We start from the raw sequence: 16,151 nt of genomic DNA on the forward strand, positions 1-16,151 counted from the left end.
AATAAATAGACATCAAAGTAAATAAGGAAAAGTAGTCAAGAAAAAAAGAGCCTGTCACATTATGCAGTGGTATTCTGATTGAAAATTGGGAAGGTTACTAGAGGTTTTATAAGAAAAGTTGCAGTAGAGAGACTGTATATTTAAATTTAGTAGTGGGGTGCCTGGGTAGCTCAGTAAGTTGAGAATCCACTCTTGATTTTGGCTCAGGTCATGATCTCACACTTTGTGAGATTGAGCCCTGCACGGAGCCTGTTTGGATTTCACTCTCCCTCTCTCTCTGCCCCTGTGATGCTCGATCTGTCTTTCTCTAAATAAATAAACTTAAAAAAACAAAAACAGAGTGGGTCTGAAAAGAATTGATTGTTGCTTTTTTGTGTTTTTCCTAACATTCTACCATTGTGTCCTTTTAATAAAATACATATATTTTAAATATTTCCATTTTAAATATTCAGTCTTGTAAATACTTGTAATGATATTTTATTAGTATTCTTGACTGTTTTATTTTGGCTCTTGTCTGCTGCATTTGCAACCAAATCATACTTTATATGCTAGACAAGGTTTATGCCAGCCTAATTGGTTGCTGGCATTTCTTAGCCTCGCAGCTGCTGTGAATTCAGCTGTGAACTAAGGAACATATAATAGGATCCTGTTTTCAGAGACCAAAAGGCAATTGTCAACATGTAAGACTTGTTTTTGACAGCTCAATAAATATATGAAATTTTATGGCAAGCTAAATAGTACTAATAGCAATATTAAGTAACCACCTTAATTTTAAAGATTAGAAGAATCTATATGTTATTTTTGTTCACTGGCGCAAAGGTGACTTAAGTTCTGGTGTTCTCTATTCAGTGATTTTTAAAAAGTAATTTGTCTTAATGTTTACTAATATTTTTATTTTTATTTTTTATTTTTTAAATGTAATGTTTGGTTTTAGAGAGAGAGAGAGAGAGAGAGAGCGCCTGCCCGCGTGCGGGCGTGTGGGAGTGGGGGAGGGGCAGAGAGAGAGAGGGAGACACAGAATCTAAAGCAGGCTCCAGGCTATGAGCTGTCAGCACAGAGCCTGGCATAGGCCTCGAACTCACCAACCATGAGATCATCACCTGGGCTGAAGTTGGATGCTTAACCGACTGAGCCACCCAGGCACCCCTACTAATATTTTTTAAAGTTGAGATCTGAACTGTTTTCTCGATGACTTTACCAAACAAAAAGTTGAGACTTTCAGTGATGCAAAAATATTTCTAAAAATGAACTAAACATAAAATGGCTTTGAAGTAAAGGTTGTGATTTCAAAATATTTTGTGTATTTATATTCTTTGATTTAGCAGTTAATAGTTTTGTAAATTATCCTGACATCTAAATTTGGGGTGAAATATATATTTCTTTGGGGTTGAACCATATTAAATTAGCCTTTTAAGGTTAAAAATGGTCAAATATAGACCTTGTGATTTTTTTTCTTAATTATCATGATTTAATTATATTTATCATATGATTTAATTATATTTAAAAGTCTGTTCTCAGTAGCAGAAACTTAGGATCCTGTTTTTAAACATACACATTTAAGGTCTGTAATCTGTTGAATCTGTTGAAAATTATGTTGTGTGTGAAAATGTTAAGTGAGAGTCCATTTGCCTTTGTTTTTATTTTATATTTTAATTTTTAAAAATGTTTATTTATTTTGAGATACAGCGTGCACACTAGCAGAGGAAGGGCAGAGGGGGAGGGAGAGAGAGAGAGAATCCCAAGCAGGGACTGACTTGGGGTTGGAACTCAGGAATCCCATGAGATCATGACCTGAGCCAAAATCAGGAGTCAGACGCTTAACCGACTGAGCCACCCAGGTGCTCCTATTTGCCTTTATTTTAAGTGGGAAACAATCACAGTGTTCATCGTTGACTCACATTCCCCAAACTATTTCATAAATGCAGCTGACACTATAAAATCATCTACATATCAGTAAAAACTATCATGTTGCACACATAATAAGTATTAAGGGTAACAAATCAGTTTTATATGCAGTAAAAACTTTTCTTTCGTCATAATAGCATTTTGCCCATACTCTTTCAGCATTTTCTTAAATGTTTTGGGAGTTGTTCAACACTAAGCAAAACAAGGAGTAGTAAATATGAGAGACTTGAAATACATTTGGGATGAGCACACACTGTCAGAAAATGGCTCATAATGTGTATGATGCAAGCATCATTCTGTGCCTACATTTCGTATCATTTTGATACTTGACATGCTTTTTAATATGTGATTCTGACCGTCTATCAATTATATTTGGAATGTAACAACTTTTCTAGCATACTCTTTTGTTTAAAATGTGAATTGAGTTTTGGCATAGATAAATATAAATATAAATTCTTCTGTATAAACATTGGCCAAAGTATCTTGCATTGGGAGAGAAGTATGTTTTATGAAGTTTGAGTATTAAACACGAGGAAGTATTCTACAGGGAATGGGGAGAGAGAGGTTCTGCAGGATTTGCTTTTACTTTCCAAAACTCTTTGCAAGTATTATCCTTTGCTCTCAAAAGATGACATTTTCTACACTGTAATTTATCTTTACAAGTAGTTGAAATAAAGTTGAAAACTTCTAAATATCTTGAGTTTTGAGATTGTAACAGGTATAATTAATTCATATAAGAGTAATTTTAATTTTATATGATAGTGTGAACCTAAAGTTTTCAAATCTGACTCCCATTTTTTTATGAATTTGACATAAAGAATTAACGATGGATTGGGACTTCTGATCAAAACAGTACAGTAAAGTTTATATATTGGCATTCTTCTGACCCACATGCATCAGAGAAAACAGAAAGACAGCTGAGCTCAAGAACAAGATACCACGATGGAGTAGAAATGGATCAGAAATACTAAGGGATGGTGGGGCTCTGCAGGCAAGGATGGCAAAAGTTGATTCCTATAGGAAGATAGGGAGATTTAAAAAAACCCCACAAGTTCCCTGTTTGAAGACAGAGACTGGTATGGCTCCTTTTTATATAGGAGCTCCCTGGAGCTAGGTTTATAGAAAATTTTCTCCAAGGGAGGCAGTCCAATATGATTAAGGTAGAAATACAGGGCTGACACTTAGCCACTGTGCACTGGGAAATCGTACCAGTTATTTCTGGCATTATTTATTCTCATCGGTCAGGTGCCTTATCTTTGGAAATCTTTGGAAATCTTTAACAGGATATGTAGAAAACTTGCATGTGTTTGGAATTTGAAAAACACTTCTAGAAAACTCATGAGTCAAAGAATCATAAAATTAGAAAGTAGTTTCAACTCCCATAACAAAAATACTAAATACAAAAATTTGTAAGATGCTGCTAAAGCAGTTCTTGGAGAGAAATGTGTAGCTTTAATTGCTTATCAGGGAGAAAAAGGGATAAAGATGAATAAGCAAAGCATCCATCTTAAGAATTTGAGAAAAAAATGATGCAGCAAAATGTGTCCGAAGTAAGTTACAGGAAAGATTAATGTTAAGAACGGTAATTATTTAATAACACAGTAAAAGGGCTCAACAAAACCAGGTGTTGTTCTTGGAAGAGATAAAACTGACAAATCTGATACAAGATTTACCAAGAAAGAACGATGAAAAATTATTAATGAAAAGTGATTGTTACAGATTGCCACAGACATTCAACATAATTATGAACAACTTTATGCCCAAAATGTGAAAACTTAAATAATTATCTCCCAGAAAAAAGTATAATTATCAAAAGTCACAAATAGAAAACTACAGTCATCTTAAAATGGTTAGGAAAATTGAATCTTTTCACAAATAAAACCCTAGACCAAGATGGTTTTAACCAGATACTCAGGGTTCAAATAATTCTAATTTAAACTGTTCCAGAATAAGGTTGGAATGAGAAAAGAAGACTGCTGGCAGCTATTACTCTTAGTCAATGATGTAAAGATCCAGCACAAAATTCTTAATGTAATTCCAACTAGAATCCTGACAGGTGGTTTTTAAATTATTAGGTTATTTGATTTTTGGATTTTGACAAGCTGATTCTATAATTTATACAGACATGCAAAAGGCTAAGAAGATCAAAGAAACTCTTAAAGAGCAATTAGGTGGGGACGCTTCTTTTACCAGCTAGCAAGACTTATTGCAAACCTGTAACAGTACGACTGTAATTTTGGTTCAAGGAAAAAGAAATAGGCTGATGCATGTTTGCTTGAAATTTGACGAGTCATAGTGCAGATAAGTCAGGGAAGGAAGAGCCTTCCAGGAAATAGCCCTGGGATAATTTGGTTTTCATGGTGGGGTGGGGGGAGTTGGGAATTATGTTACCATACACAAAAATCAAAATGACAGTAGGTTGCATTCTTGAATATAAAAGACTTTGTGAAACCGTGGAAGAAAATGTCAGAAACTTTCTTAATGACCTGAGTCTCAGGAGGAATTTTAGAATGTAAAAAGCCGTAATTGAAACCTATATATTTACCTTAAAATTATCATCTTGAAATTCATCAAAAAACATCATAAAGTAAAAGATGAGCCTTAAGTTTGGAGAAAATATTTGCAACATATTTAACAGAAGATTGATACCAAAATATATGGAGAATTTGCAGAGAAGTGGGAATAAAAAAACACTCAAAATGTTTGGTGGCCAACAAACATACAAATAGGCACAGCCTCATTAAATCAGAGAAATTAGAACCACAATATGATCATAGTGGATGTGAAGTCATTGTTAGTAGGATTGCAAATCATTGCAGGTATAGTCACTCTGGGAAACATGGTGGCACTAACTAGAAAAGATACATATGTGTGTATTCTGTTTCTTACACTTCCGAGAGAAATTCTTGCTTATTTGTATCAGTGCACATGTATAAGAATGCCTGTAACACCATTGTTTCTAATAGCAAATATATGAAAACACATGTTTGTCAACAGAGTAGATAAGTTTTTGGCATATTCCTATGTAGTGAAAATAAGTGAATTAATTTATAACAGCATAAATGAATCTTGGAAAACCAGTGTGTACCAGAAGCAAGGTTTAAAGTAGTGTCACTCCATTTACACAGTGTAAAAATAAGCAAGCTGTTCAGGTACTTTTGTGTTACATGTATAGGTGGTAAAACTTTAAAGAAAAGCCACAGTATGACTCTCATATTAGGATAATATTACTGCTGGTGGTGGGGGAAGAAGGGAAAGGGAGATTCACTTAGGGAGGGGGGCATATGGAGTTTCAAAGGTATTGTTCCTTTTTTTTTTTTTAAGATTTTATTTAAAAAATTGTTTAAGGTTTATTTATTTTTGAGAGCGAGAAGAGAGAGAGCACACAAGTGGGGGAGGGCAGAGAGAGAGATACACAGAATCTAAGCAGGCTCTAGGCTCTGAGCTGTCAGCACAGAGCCCATTGGGGGGCTCAAACCCTCGAATTGTGGGATCATGACCTGAGCTGAAGTCACACGCTTAACTGACTGAGCCACTCAGGCGCCCCTTAAAGATTTTATTGTTGAGTAATCTCTCCACCCATTGTGGGGCTCAAACGTATAACTCTATCAAGTCTCATGCTCCACTGACTGAACCAGCCAGGCACCCCTCAAAGGTATTGTTTTCTAACCTGGCTGGTAGTGAATACACAGGTGTGTTACCTTTTTTTTTTTTTTTTTTTTGAATGTAGAAGTATATATGATATAATTTATAGTAAAGTAAATGGGGAATCAGAGAGTCAAAGGGCAATGAATTAGTGATGATGGAATACAGGAATTTTCTCAAACCAGAGAATGGTGATTGTGCTAGAGGGGCTACGTGGGAAGATTGTACCAGGTTCTAGGGAAAGATACTTCGAATTCTGATTGGTCTCTGAGCTGTAGTTCCTTATCTGTATCAACAACTGCACATGATCCCTATTAACAACTATCCCTATTAGGATAAAATACTTGTTTTTGATTTAGTGATAATCATAATGATTTCTTTCCCTTGAAAAATGTTGTATATATGTATCCCTCTTTTTATTATATTACTTAACAGGTGTGTACTATTTGACTTTGGAAAAAATCAAATCATAATTTTTATTACAATTAAAAATAAGAAATTTGAGTATCTCACTTGAGCTATATGTAAAACATTTTTTTAAAAAACCTTTAAAGGTATATTGGATAAAGTTAGACTTAAAACATTTTTTAGAGGCAACTTTTGTTAAACATAATCAAAACCCCATCCTGCAGATATTTCTGGTTATTTCATCCACTGACCAAAAAGCATACACTTGAGATTTGATTCATTCATTAAGCTCTAGTCTTTATTAATTTCTTCTTATTGGAATTTCATATTTCTTTGTTCCTATTAGATGAGTAAACTGGACCCTGGTAGAGATAAGCGAACAGTTTCTCCTTTCTCAACATTTCTGTCTTCTTAAACCTCTAGAGCTTAGTCTCAACTGGTGAATTAGCTGCTTTTGACTCTCATTTACTTGTGGCCTAAGGCTTTCTGCATTTGTAAGTGAACTTCTGGAGGTACAGCTATTGAGGACTGCTGATAATGGGTTTTCAAAAGAGAATCTTGATTTTCTTTATCCTCTTTCTGTAGTCTGTCTGATTTCTGTAGTCTGTCTTTGGAAATTAAGGTCCCTGTGAGATTGTGTGACCTGTAGTTCTTTAGGTCCTATAGTCTGCTCTTCGTTCCCAAGGTAAGTTGGAATATTGTAGTAGATGCCTAACAGGAATGTGGTATTGGTCTTGCTTTTGCAACATGATACACTTTTCCTCATTCTCATTATTGTGGTACTTCTGTTGGTAATTGCATGGAGACCCCCTGCCTCTACTCTTCAACAATCTCAGCTACAGCCTCTTCATTTCCTGCTGAAAGTTAGTATTTGTGGTATTTAAATATATCTTCTTTGTTGTAGTAACCTTGTTCGTACTCATGGGTATTACTGTTTTGAGGCTGGGTTTCACTACTTTGAGACCTAGTAGCTGCTGGCTCTCAGACTCACTAATTATGTTGTGGAGATGGTGATGAATGTGGGACTTGATGCAGCAGTGGGGATTCCTCCTAGATTATAATGGAGACCATCAGGGCAGCTCATGGCTCTCTGGGGTTCACTCTTCACTTCCACTACCACTTAAACTCAGTTTCTCTTTTTCTTTTTTAAGTTTGTTTATTTATTTATTTTGAGAAAGAGAGGTCAAGTGGGGTGGGGCAGACAGAGGGGGGAGAGAATCCCAAAGCAGTGCAGAGCCTTATGTGGGGCTTGAACTCATGAACTGTGAGATCATGACCTGAGCTGAAATGAAGAGTTGGACGCTTAACCCACTGAGCCACCCAGGCACTCCTCTCTCTTTTTCATAACCTGTAGCAGCTTTGTAGATGTACTGCTTGGGTCTCTCTTTAACAAACTACTTACTGTTCCTTCAGCTCCAGGGAGTACATGTAGCTGACAGCCTCTAGCTGTTAATTTAGGCTCCTAAGATTTTGAGTTGAGGCCTTGTGTTTCCTAGGAAACCTCCTGCCACTGACTGAGCATGGTGTGGGTTCTAGGGTGTTTCCATTTTGTCCCACTGTTGGACTGTTCTAGTGGGCAGTCTTTGCTTTGGAGTACTCTACTGGGTTGTCCAGAACATTGTCAGATCTTTGTCAGGGTCTGAGGCTCTGTCTGCTGAATCCTGTTTTATATCCCCTTTCCTTCACTGATTTTAGATCCATTTGAGTCTGAAAGTTTTCCATCCTCAGTCCTGTTTTACTCCCCCCCGCCCAGCTTTTATCTTTCATAATAAAATTCTTGTCCTTGAACATCTGCTTCCTGGAGGACCCGACTGACACATACCACTTCTGTTGGTTGTTTACCTAATTTCTGTCCAATCACATTGGTAGTGAATGTTGTCTCATTTTCCCCTTTTTAAGCCTCTCCCTTGAATCTTCTCAGTATTTTCCAGTTCATCATTTCTGTCTACCCTTAATACCCGATTGTCTAATGTACACTAATCTTAGTAAATGCCTTATTTTTACAATAACATTGTTTCATATACTGTGTATCTGGTTTTTTTTTAAAGATTTTTAAAGAGGTATAAAGTGTATTAAGGTAAATTATAAATGCCCCCAAGGATTTCATTCAGGAAATACATATGAAACCTATTAAATAATATAAAAATGCACATCTGTAACATAGTTTCTGTCCTTCCTTGAAGAATAATCAAATGGGTGGGTAAGATGAAGACAAATAAGTAAGAAGTACACACGCACACACACACACACACGCATCTAAAACCTTGATCTGCTTCTAGGAATTTGTCCCAAAGAAATAATCTGACAAGTGTAAAATAATACACGTGCAGTAGTATTCATTGCACTGTTTTTAATAGTAAAAAATTGCATACAACCTAAGTACCATGAATAGATATTAAATAAGTTGTAATAAACATAATGGAATATTCTGTAATAATTAAAAATAATTACTTAGTTCTGTGGTTATTAACAAGTAAGATCCACGGTCTGCTAAGGGAGGGAAAACAAGTTTAATACGTTACATAGGACACCCTGTCTCTACAAATGGTAAGTAGTAGAACTGTCAAAGAAAGTAAGGTATAGAATGGATTTAGATAGGCAGCATGAAGAAAGAGAACATTTTAGATTACAGTTTCCAACCTTTTTGGACGTAGAGTCCTTTTCTCAATATTTTAAAAACAATGTCACTTTGTCCAGTATATGATAGTGATTTTTACATACAAAGTGTTTTATATTAGTATAGTATTAAAAAGTGCTCTCTGAATTTTTTTTCTGTTTTATAGTTAGTATCATCGCATAGTAAAGAAATTTTTTAATGATTAGAAGTATATAAAATTTCAGGCATTCTCTGCCACTGTGTAACCATTTTTTCATGTATGTTGAAAACAAATTTTCAGTCTAAACCAATTTCTCGAGTTTCTGGTCTTAACAGCATATCTATGATCCCATAGACAAAGTTTATTCACAAATCCTGAGAGTCTGGAAATCCCTTGTAAGAAAAGTAGTGTCGTTTTCTTACATAATTTATTACCGTAATTTATGACATCTTAAAAATGTATGTTTTATTCCCACTTAGGCCGAATACATCAAGCAATGGTAACATCTTTAAATGAAGATAATGAAAGTGTAACTGTTGAATGGATAGAAAATGGAGATACAAAAGGCAAAGAGGTATGATCACTGGGTTAATTTTTTATTTATTTATTTTTTTTTTGAGAGAGTAGGAGCAGGGGAGAGGGGCAGAGGCAGAGGGGAGTGGAGGGAGGGAGGGAGGGGGAGAGAGAGAGTGAGAGAGGGAAGAAGGGAGGGAGGGAGGGAGGCCTAAGCAGGCTCCATGCTCAGTGTGGAGCCCAATGCCGGACTTAATCCCACAATCCTGGGATCCTGACCTGAGCTGAAATTAAGAGACGCTCAACTGACTGAGCCACCCAGACACCCCTAAATTTTTTTTGATTGTAGTTTTAAATAATCTCTACACCCAACATGTGGCTCGAGCCTACAACCCCAAGATCACGAGTTGCATACTTTACTGACTGAGCCAGCCAAGTGCCCCAATCACTGGTTTAAATTTTATTTCTAGTCCCACAATCAAGGTTCCAAATATAAAACAAAACAGAGGCTCCTGGGTGGCTCAGTTGGTTAAGTGTCCACGTTCGGCTCAGGTCACTATCTCATGGTTCATGGGTTTGAGTCCCATGTCGGGCTCTGTGCTGACAGCTCGGAGCCTGGAGCCTGCTTTGGATTCTGTGTCTTCCTCTCTGTCTGCCCCTCCCCTGCTCATGTTCCGTCTCATAAATAAAACATTAAAAAGTTTAAGACAGAGAGTATATAATTTTTTACATAGTGCATGTATTCTTTATCATTGTTTGAAAAACTTAAAAATGATGAAAAAATTTCACTCAAAGATTGGTAGGTTCCTCTTCAATATGGTAAGTGATGGGACATATAATCAAGACCACAAAATGCTGTCTTTTAAAACAAATTTAATGTTTATTTATTTTTGAGAGAGAGCAAGCACAAGCAGGGGAGGGGCAGAGAGAGAGAGAGAGGGAGACACAGAATCGAAGCAGGCTCCAGGCTCTGAGCTGTGAGCACAGAGCCCGACGTGGGGCTCAAACTCACGAACCTCGAGATCATGACTTGAGCTGAAGTCGGACTCTTAACCAGCTAAGCCACCCAGGTGCCCACAAAATGCTGTTTGAATACAGATTCTTTAAATATATGTGGGTTGTAATTGTAGATAATATAGTTTTCAAGGCAGTACTATTCATGAGGCCAAAATCATTTAACAATTATTCTCTCTGTGTAAATTCGTAAAATAGTGTCAAAATTTACTCTCAAAATATATGCATTTTTTAAAACAGATTGATCTCGAGAGCATCTTTTCACTTAACCCTGACCTTGTACCTGATGAAGAAATTGAACCTAGTCCAGAAACACCTCCACCTCCAGCATCCTCAGCCAAAGTAAACAAAATTGTAAAGGTTAGTGATAAAAATTCAGAGCACGGGTGGGTGGGTGTGTGGGCTGAGGGTCTGGTTTGAAATGACAGTCTGTGAAGAGTATGTTTTAAGCATTAGTTTGCTTTAAAAAAACAAACTGTAATATTTCTGCCATCTTCATGTCATGTATATCCTTACATCCTTTGAAGGATCGAGGTTGTCCAGTTGACAGTTAATGATCATCATTAGGTAAAATCCTAGGAATTCCTTTCCTGATTAGGATTTTTCCTAAGACTAGTAGCTTCTCAGGAGATATGGATGTCAAAACCATTTGCTGTCCATATTTGTTGAATGATACATATGACTTAGGTAAAGAAGGAATGTTGATTTTTCATAATAAATTCCCACTCCACTAGTCTTTTGAAGTAGTGATTCTGCTACTTATGTTCATTAGAGAAGGATGGGAAATGATAGAATGTAGTTGAACTACTGTGTTATCTGTAAAGATGAACTTTAAAACCATGCCGTATATCCTCCCTAAGAGTTTTATCTTTACAAAAATAAAAGCCATGTCGTTTTTATTATTTTAAAAGGTAATGCTCGTCCTTCCTATTGAAATTTCTCACTATTAAAATTGTGTATCAAAATGCAACTCTTTTTAAACCAGGTCGCTCACACTGTTGTTTAATCTGTAGTTCTTCATCTTGAGGCTTCAAAAAGTATTTGTACAGGTATAACATTATACAGGTATAACATTAACCCTATAGGAATTTGGTATCTTGAAAGGAAGATATACAAAAGCATCCAAATACAGTGTGACGGGAGCTTAACATTATCAACAAAACATTCTACTTTTTAAGTTCTGCATATGAACATAAGGCAGATTTTCAGTTCATGTAATTTAACTAGGATATTGAGTGTCACTGCTTAGAGGTCTTTAGTTATGACTTGTAGATGGACTGTTTTTCATATTTGACTTCACAGCCTTGAAGGATCTTCATCGTTGATCCTTCTTAGTATGTCATTAGCAGCCTTTGCTGTGCATTAAAATCACTTGGAGAATTTTTTAAAATACTGATGCTTAGCCCACTTTCAGCAATTCATTTTATCTAAAGTGAGGCCCTAGAATCAATATCCTTTTATTAGCACCCATCTGATATAAATTTGCAAATGTTCTCTCTAGCTTTGAGAACCACGACATTTTTTGATATCTTTCTTTTCAGGTGACTAAAATGAAGTCTTGGTAAATAAATAATAGGATCAAAAATTTGCTGCTCTAGTGTATGCAGTGTTGGGAGTCTTTGGGAGTCCAGTGAAATCTTTTAGTAGAAATGAGAGAAAAAAAGAAATGACAGTGAGCATTTCATGGTATTTTGATGTTTAACAGTAGATTGTAAGTTGTCTAAAACTGGTATTTTATTGATTACTTCCACGTCCAAAGATGAAATGTAATACATGCTTTTGAAATGTATTACATGGTTGTAGCATGATGACTACAACTATACCTTTTACTGAAATTGCTTAACTTCACTTTGCTTCAGTTTTCTCATGAAACCAGAATAATAGTAACTACCTCATAGGGTTGTTGTGAAGGTTGAATGAATTAATATTAACAGTGTCCGTCTCATACTAATTCCTGAATATTGCTTTTTGTGGGGAGGTGGTGGCCAATACTCATATGAAGAAACTTGAATATTGCTAGCATTAGTGTAGTAATTTATTAGCAGATTATTTATAGTTTTTTTGCATTTAGTTTTATAATATATTTTTAAAAAAATTTTTTAATGTTTTTATTTTATTTTTGAGAGAGACAGAGTGTGAGACAAAGCGAGAGAGAGAGGAGACACAGAATCCAAAGCAGGCTCCTGGCTCTGAGCTGTCAGCACAGAGCCTGACATGGGGCTTGAACTCACGAGCCGTGAGATCATGACCTGAGCGGAAGTCGGACGCTTAACTAACTGAGCCACCCAGGCGCCCCTAGTTTTATATTTTGTATTCACCTACTTTCATTTAATTAAAGAAAGCTGAAATTATGATAAATATCTGAGGAGTAAAGAGAGAAAGTAAACGAACATTTTTTTGTTGTATAGAATCGACGGACTGTGGCTTCTATTAAGAATGACCCTCCTCCAAGAGATAACAGAGGTAAAGTAAACATTTCTCTATAATTTTTCCTATTAACTTTTTAGTATGACCCTGACAAGGTAAATCAAAAGTTAATATCACCCTTGACATTATTATTCATTGAAACTTTACCTGGCTAATTTGAAGGTTGGCTATCAGAAATTCCCTAATATAATAATGTCAATAATATGAAAAACGATTTATAAAGGTACATGATGAATGTGAAACTCCATAATCTGTGCACTTTTTGATTCATCTCTTTACCTAGTAACTTTTCAGATTTGAGAAGAGTTATCATGAGAAAGAAAGGAATGGGGAAGTAGTCAGTTAATTGATTTCACAAGACTAAATCTAATCTTCACATTTTAATGTGACTTTTTGGCTAACAGTCTTCCAAAAAGAGTCATGGGTAACTTGGGAGTCAGTTAAAGAAAAGTTGAATAGGTACAATTTGTAGTTAATTGCAGGTATTCCATATATTTTCAGCCCAGGAATGTAAAACACAGTTAATTTCTTTTCTTTTCAGCAATTCAGAATTGTCATGTCTAGCAGTGATAATTTCTCTGTATGTGAAGGACAGGCATAGGTATTAGAAGAGAGATTGGAGGTAGAGGCAAAGTCCTACACTTTAAACCTATCCTTCCTTTGAGTCTTGTGAAAATTTATATTGGCTATGTGAAATGTGATATTCATATTTTACTTTATATTTATTTTTTCACTTTTGTAACATAATCATTGGGAAATTCTTTGCTGAAGATTTGCATATTTGAGGAGCAGAGAGTGGGATTTGGAATTACAGGCAGGGTTGAAGGGCTTTTTTTAAAACTTTACAGACTTGGGTAAATTTTTCAAAATGACAGTGCATTTAAATTTAAAATTTATATTTGCTACACTTACATTATTTAAATGATTATTAAGAGTTAAGCTTGGCTTTAGTTTTTATATAAATTATTCAGAATGAGTTGTTTCTTTTTTTAAAATATATTTATTTATTTTGAGAGAGAGAATGGGGAGTGCAGGTGGAGGAGAGGCAGAGAGAAAGGGAGAAAATCCCAAGCAGGCTCCACACTGTCAGCACAGAGACTGACGCAGGGCTCTAGCTCACGAACGGTGAAATCATGACCTGAGCCAAAGTCGGACACTTAACGAACTGAGCCACCCAGGCGCCCCTCAGATTGAGTTTTGTAGCTTAAATTACATTGGTGGGACCGAAGTCCACACACATTCCTGTGAAAAACCTCTTGGCTTGTTAGATTATTGAACAGAATTGATTGTTCCATACTTTATTTATACCCACGTAAGTAGAAAATCTGAGAGTTGACTAATGTACCTCTTAAGTATCTGTTCTTTTGAGGTCTCTCTGTTCCTTTTACTAGGGTTCATCTTTACTAATTTTCTGTTCTGAATTTAAAAATTGTTTCATTTACAGTGGTTGGTTCTGCACGTGCACGGCCTAGTCAGCTTCCTGAGCAGTCTTCCTCCGCACAACAGAATGGTAGTGTTTCAGATATATCTCCAGTTCAAGCTGCAAAAAAGGAATTTGGACCCCCTTGTATGTAAATCATGTACCAAGGATTCAGTTATTTTAGGCATACATGTATTCTCTCTTGGTCATCTTTAAAGTCTCCAAATGGTAAAGTTTAACTACAAACGATTGCAGATTTCATTTTACCACTGTGGAAAAATTTTTTTCCTGTTAGTTTGGTCTGTTAATTAGGTGTTTAAATGTATATTTTGGAGAATTTCTAAATGTAAAATTATACCAATATCTCAGTTGCTTTGAATTTAAAATTCTGGTCAGATGATAATTCGACAGATGTTATGGAAGAAATTCTTATGCTTCTCGATCTTTTCAATTCAAACATCTGTGATTGTAAACCAAGAGATGACATGTATCAATATGTTAAAGTCATTTTTCTTGACCATTTGTATATTGTCCTGTTCCTGGTTTCGTTAAAGCAGCTCATAGTAAAGTTCACGTAGTTGTTATAGGCATGCTTTGTCAGTGTGTACCTTTTTTTTGGTGTTATGTGGTGAGATTGATTATATGTAAAATTTTTGCATGTAAGTTCAGTACTATAAAAAGAAAGCTCTGCTTCTACAGCTCATCTTTTTTCTTTCAGCACGTAGAAAATCTAATTGTGTGAAAGAAGTAGAAAAATTACAAGAAAAACGAGAAAAAAGGAGACTACAACAGCAAGAACTTAGAGAAAAAAGAGCCCAGGTTTGTAACAGAATCATATTTTGTTTATGCATGAACTGAAGATTTAGACTGTGTTAGTGAACGTGAGATGCTTGTGAAAAAGTAGTGGAGGCGTTCATTTAAAGTTTTCAGTATATTAATTGATTGTTAAACTGATGAGAAATAATATAAATTCTTATGAAAATATGTTACAGCATTTTTGCTACATGTACTTTTCACGTTTTGTTCCATTTTGAATAATAATTCATTGTGTTACTGAATTCAGATGCAGCCATTATACCTTTCAAGAATAGTATATTTTGGTTTTCTAAAATGATCTAAAAATACATGCAGAAGAATATCTAATTAAAGTAGATGATTATAAAGTAGACAATTTTACTACAAAATTTTATTATTTTTCCATGGTTGAATTCAGCATATCACAGGGAAAGCAGAAATTCCTTGTATTTTGATTTATACTAGATATTAAAAGCCTATCTCTTGTGTCTCTCGCATTCCCTTTGGATGGTAGCAAAACTGTTTACTAACAAAGGAAAAATTACACAGAAGACTGGTCTTTTATCTCTGCAGGTGTTCATCTGCTGCAAATTCCGTTACTATACCCATAACTCTTTTATTGTGCTTATATTATAAATGTATTCTTAGAACTTGTTTCCTCTAATAAAATATCAGGATTGGTGCGCCTGGGTAGCTCAGTTGGTTAAGAATCCGACTTCCCCCTCAGGTCATGATCTCACCGTCCATGAGTTCAAGCCCTGCTTCAGACTCTGTGCTGACACCTTGGAGCCTGGAGCCTGCTTCCGATTCTGTGTCTCCTTCTCTCTCTCCCCCTCCCCTGCTTACGCTCTGTCTTTTCTGTCTTTCTGTCTCTCTCCAAAATAAAGAAACATTAAAATATTAAAAAAAAAAAAAAAAAAAAAAGAGCATCAGGATTGTTTCTTTATTCAGGAGTATATTCAAATGCCCTTAAATTATAAAGATGTTGTGTTGTGGGATTATAAAACCAATATAAAATTCAGCATTTTTAATAAATCAGGTTCTAACTTAAAGTGATCTGAGAATGATCATTTGGTTTTGAAATAAATAAAACAATGCAGATGGATCTACTGATACTTAGCACAGATGCCACCTAGTGTTTCCTGTGGGAACCTCATAATATTTTCACATTGTGATTTCTTAATTTTCACTTTACATTCAGTTTTTCAGTTGACATAGTTATCATTTCCTAAAAGAAAGTTAATTGAAAGTAATTTTCATTAACAGTTTTGAAATTTATATTCAAAGCAAATCTGTACCTGGTGCATGATAAAAATCTGACTTTTTAGAATGTTTAGTAGCTTATTGACTGCAGTCAACACATTCAGTAATTTAAATTTTAAAAGTTGAAAAAATTTTGTGTTTTGATTCCTTTAAGTTCTGAGGTG

The 16,151-nt window shown here is 35.3% G+C and overlaps 1 protein-coding gene across 4 annotated transcripts in view; it reads left to right on the forward strand.

Moving 5' to 3' along the window:
* Positions 1 to 16,151, forward strand: part of KIF2A (kinesin family member 2A) — a 66,436-nt gene that overhangs the window by 23,375 nt on the left and 26,910 nt on the right. For 2 of the 4 annotated variants that reach the window (XM_027041212.2, XM_027041226.2), the window contains exons 2-6: positions 9,035 to 9,129; positions 10,323 to 10,442; positions 12,491 to 12,545; positions 13,954 to 14,076; positions 14,648 to 14,748. In XM_027041212.2, coding sequence (XP_026897013.1) covers positions 9,035 to 9,129; positions 10,323 to 10,442; positions 12,491 to 12,545; positions 13,954 to 14,076; positions 14,648 to 14,748 — 494 coding nt within the window. The remainder of the gene's footprint in view (positions 1 to 9,034; positions 9,130 to 10,322; positions 10,443 to 12,490; positions 12,546 to 13,953; positions 14,077 to 14,647; positions 14,749 to 16,151) is intronic. The other 2 variants (XM_027041220.2, XM_027041228.2) reach the window with 1 other exon arrangement.

The sequence above is a fragment of the Acinonyx jubatus genome, chromosome A1 (assembly GCF_027475565.1).
Source record: "Acinonyx jubatus isolate Ajub_Pintada_27869175 chromosome A1, VMU_Ajub_asm_v1.0, whole genome shotgun sequence".
NCBI lineage: Eukaryota > Metazoa > Chordata > Mammalia > Carnivora > Felidae > Acinonyx > Acinonyx jubatus.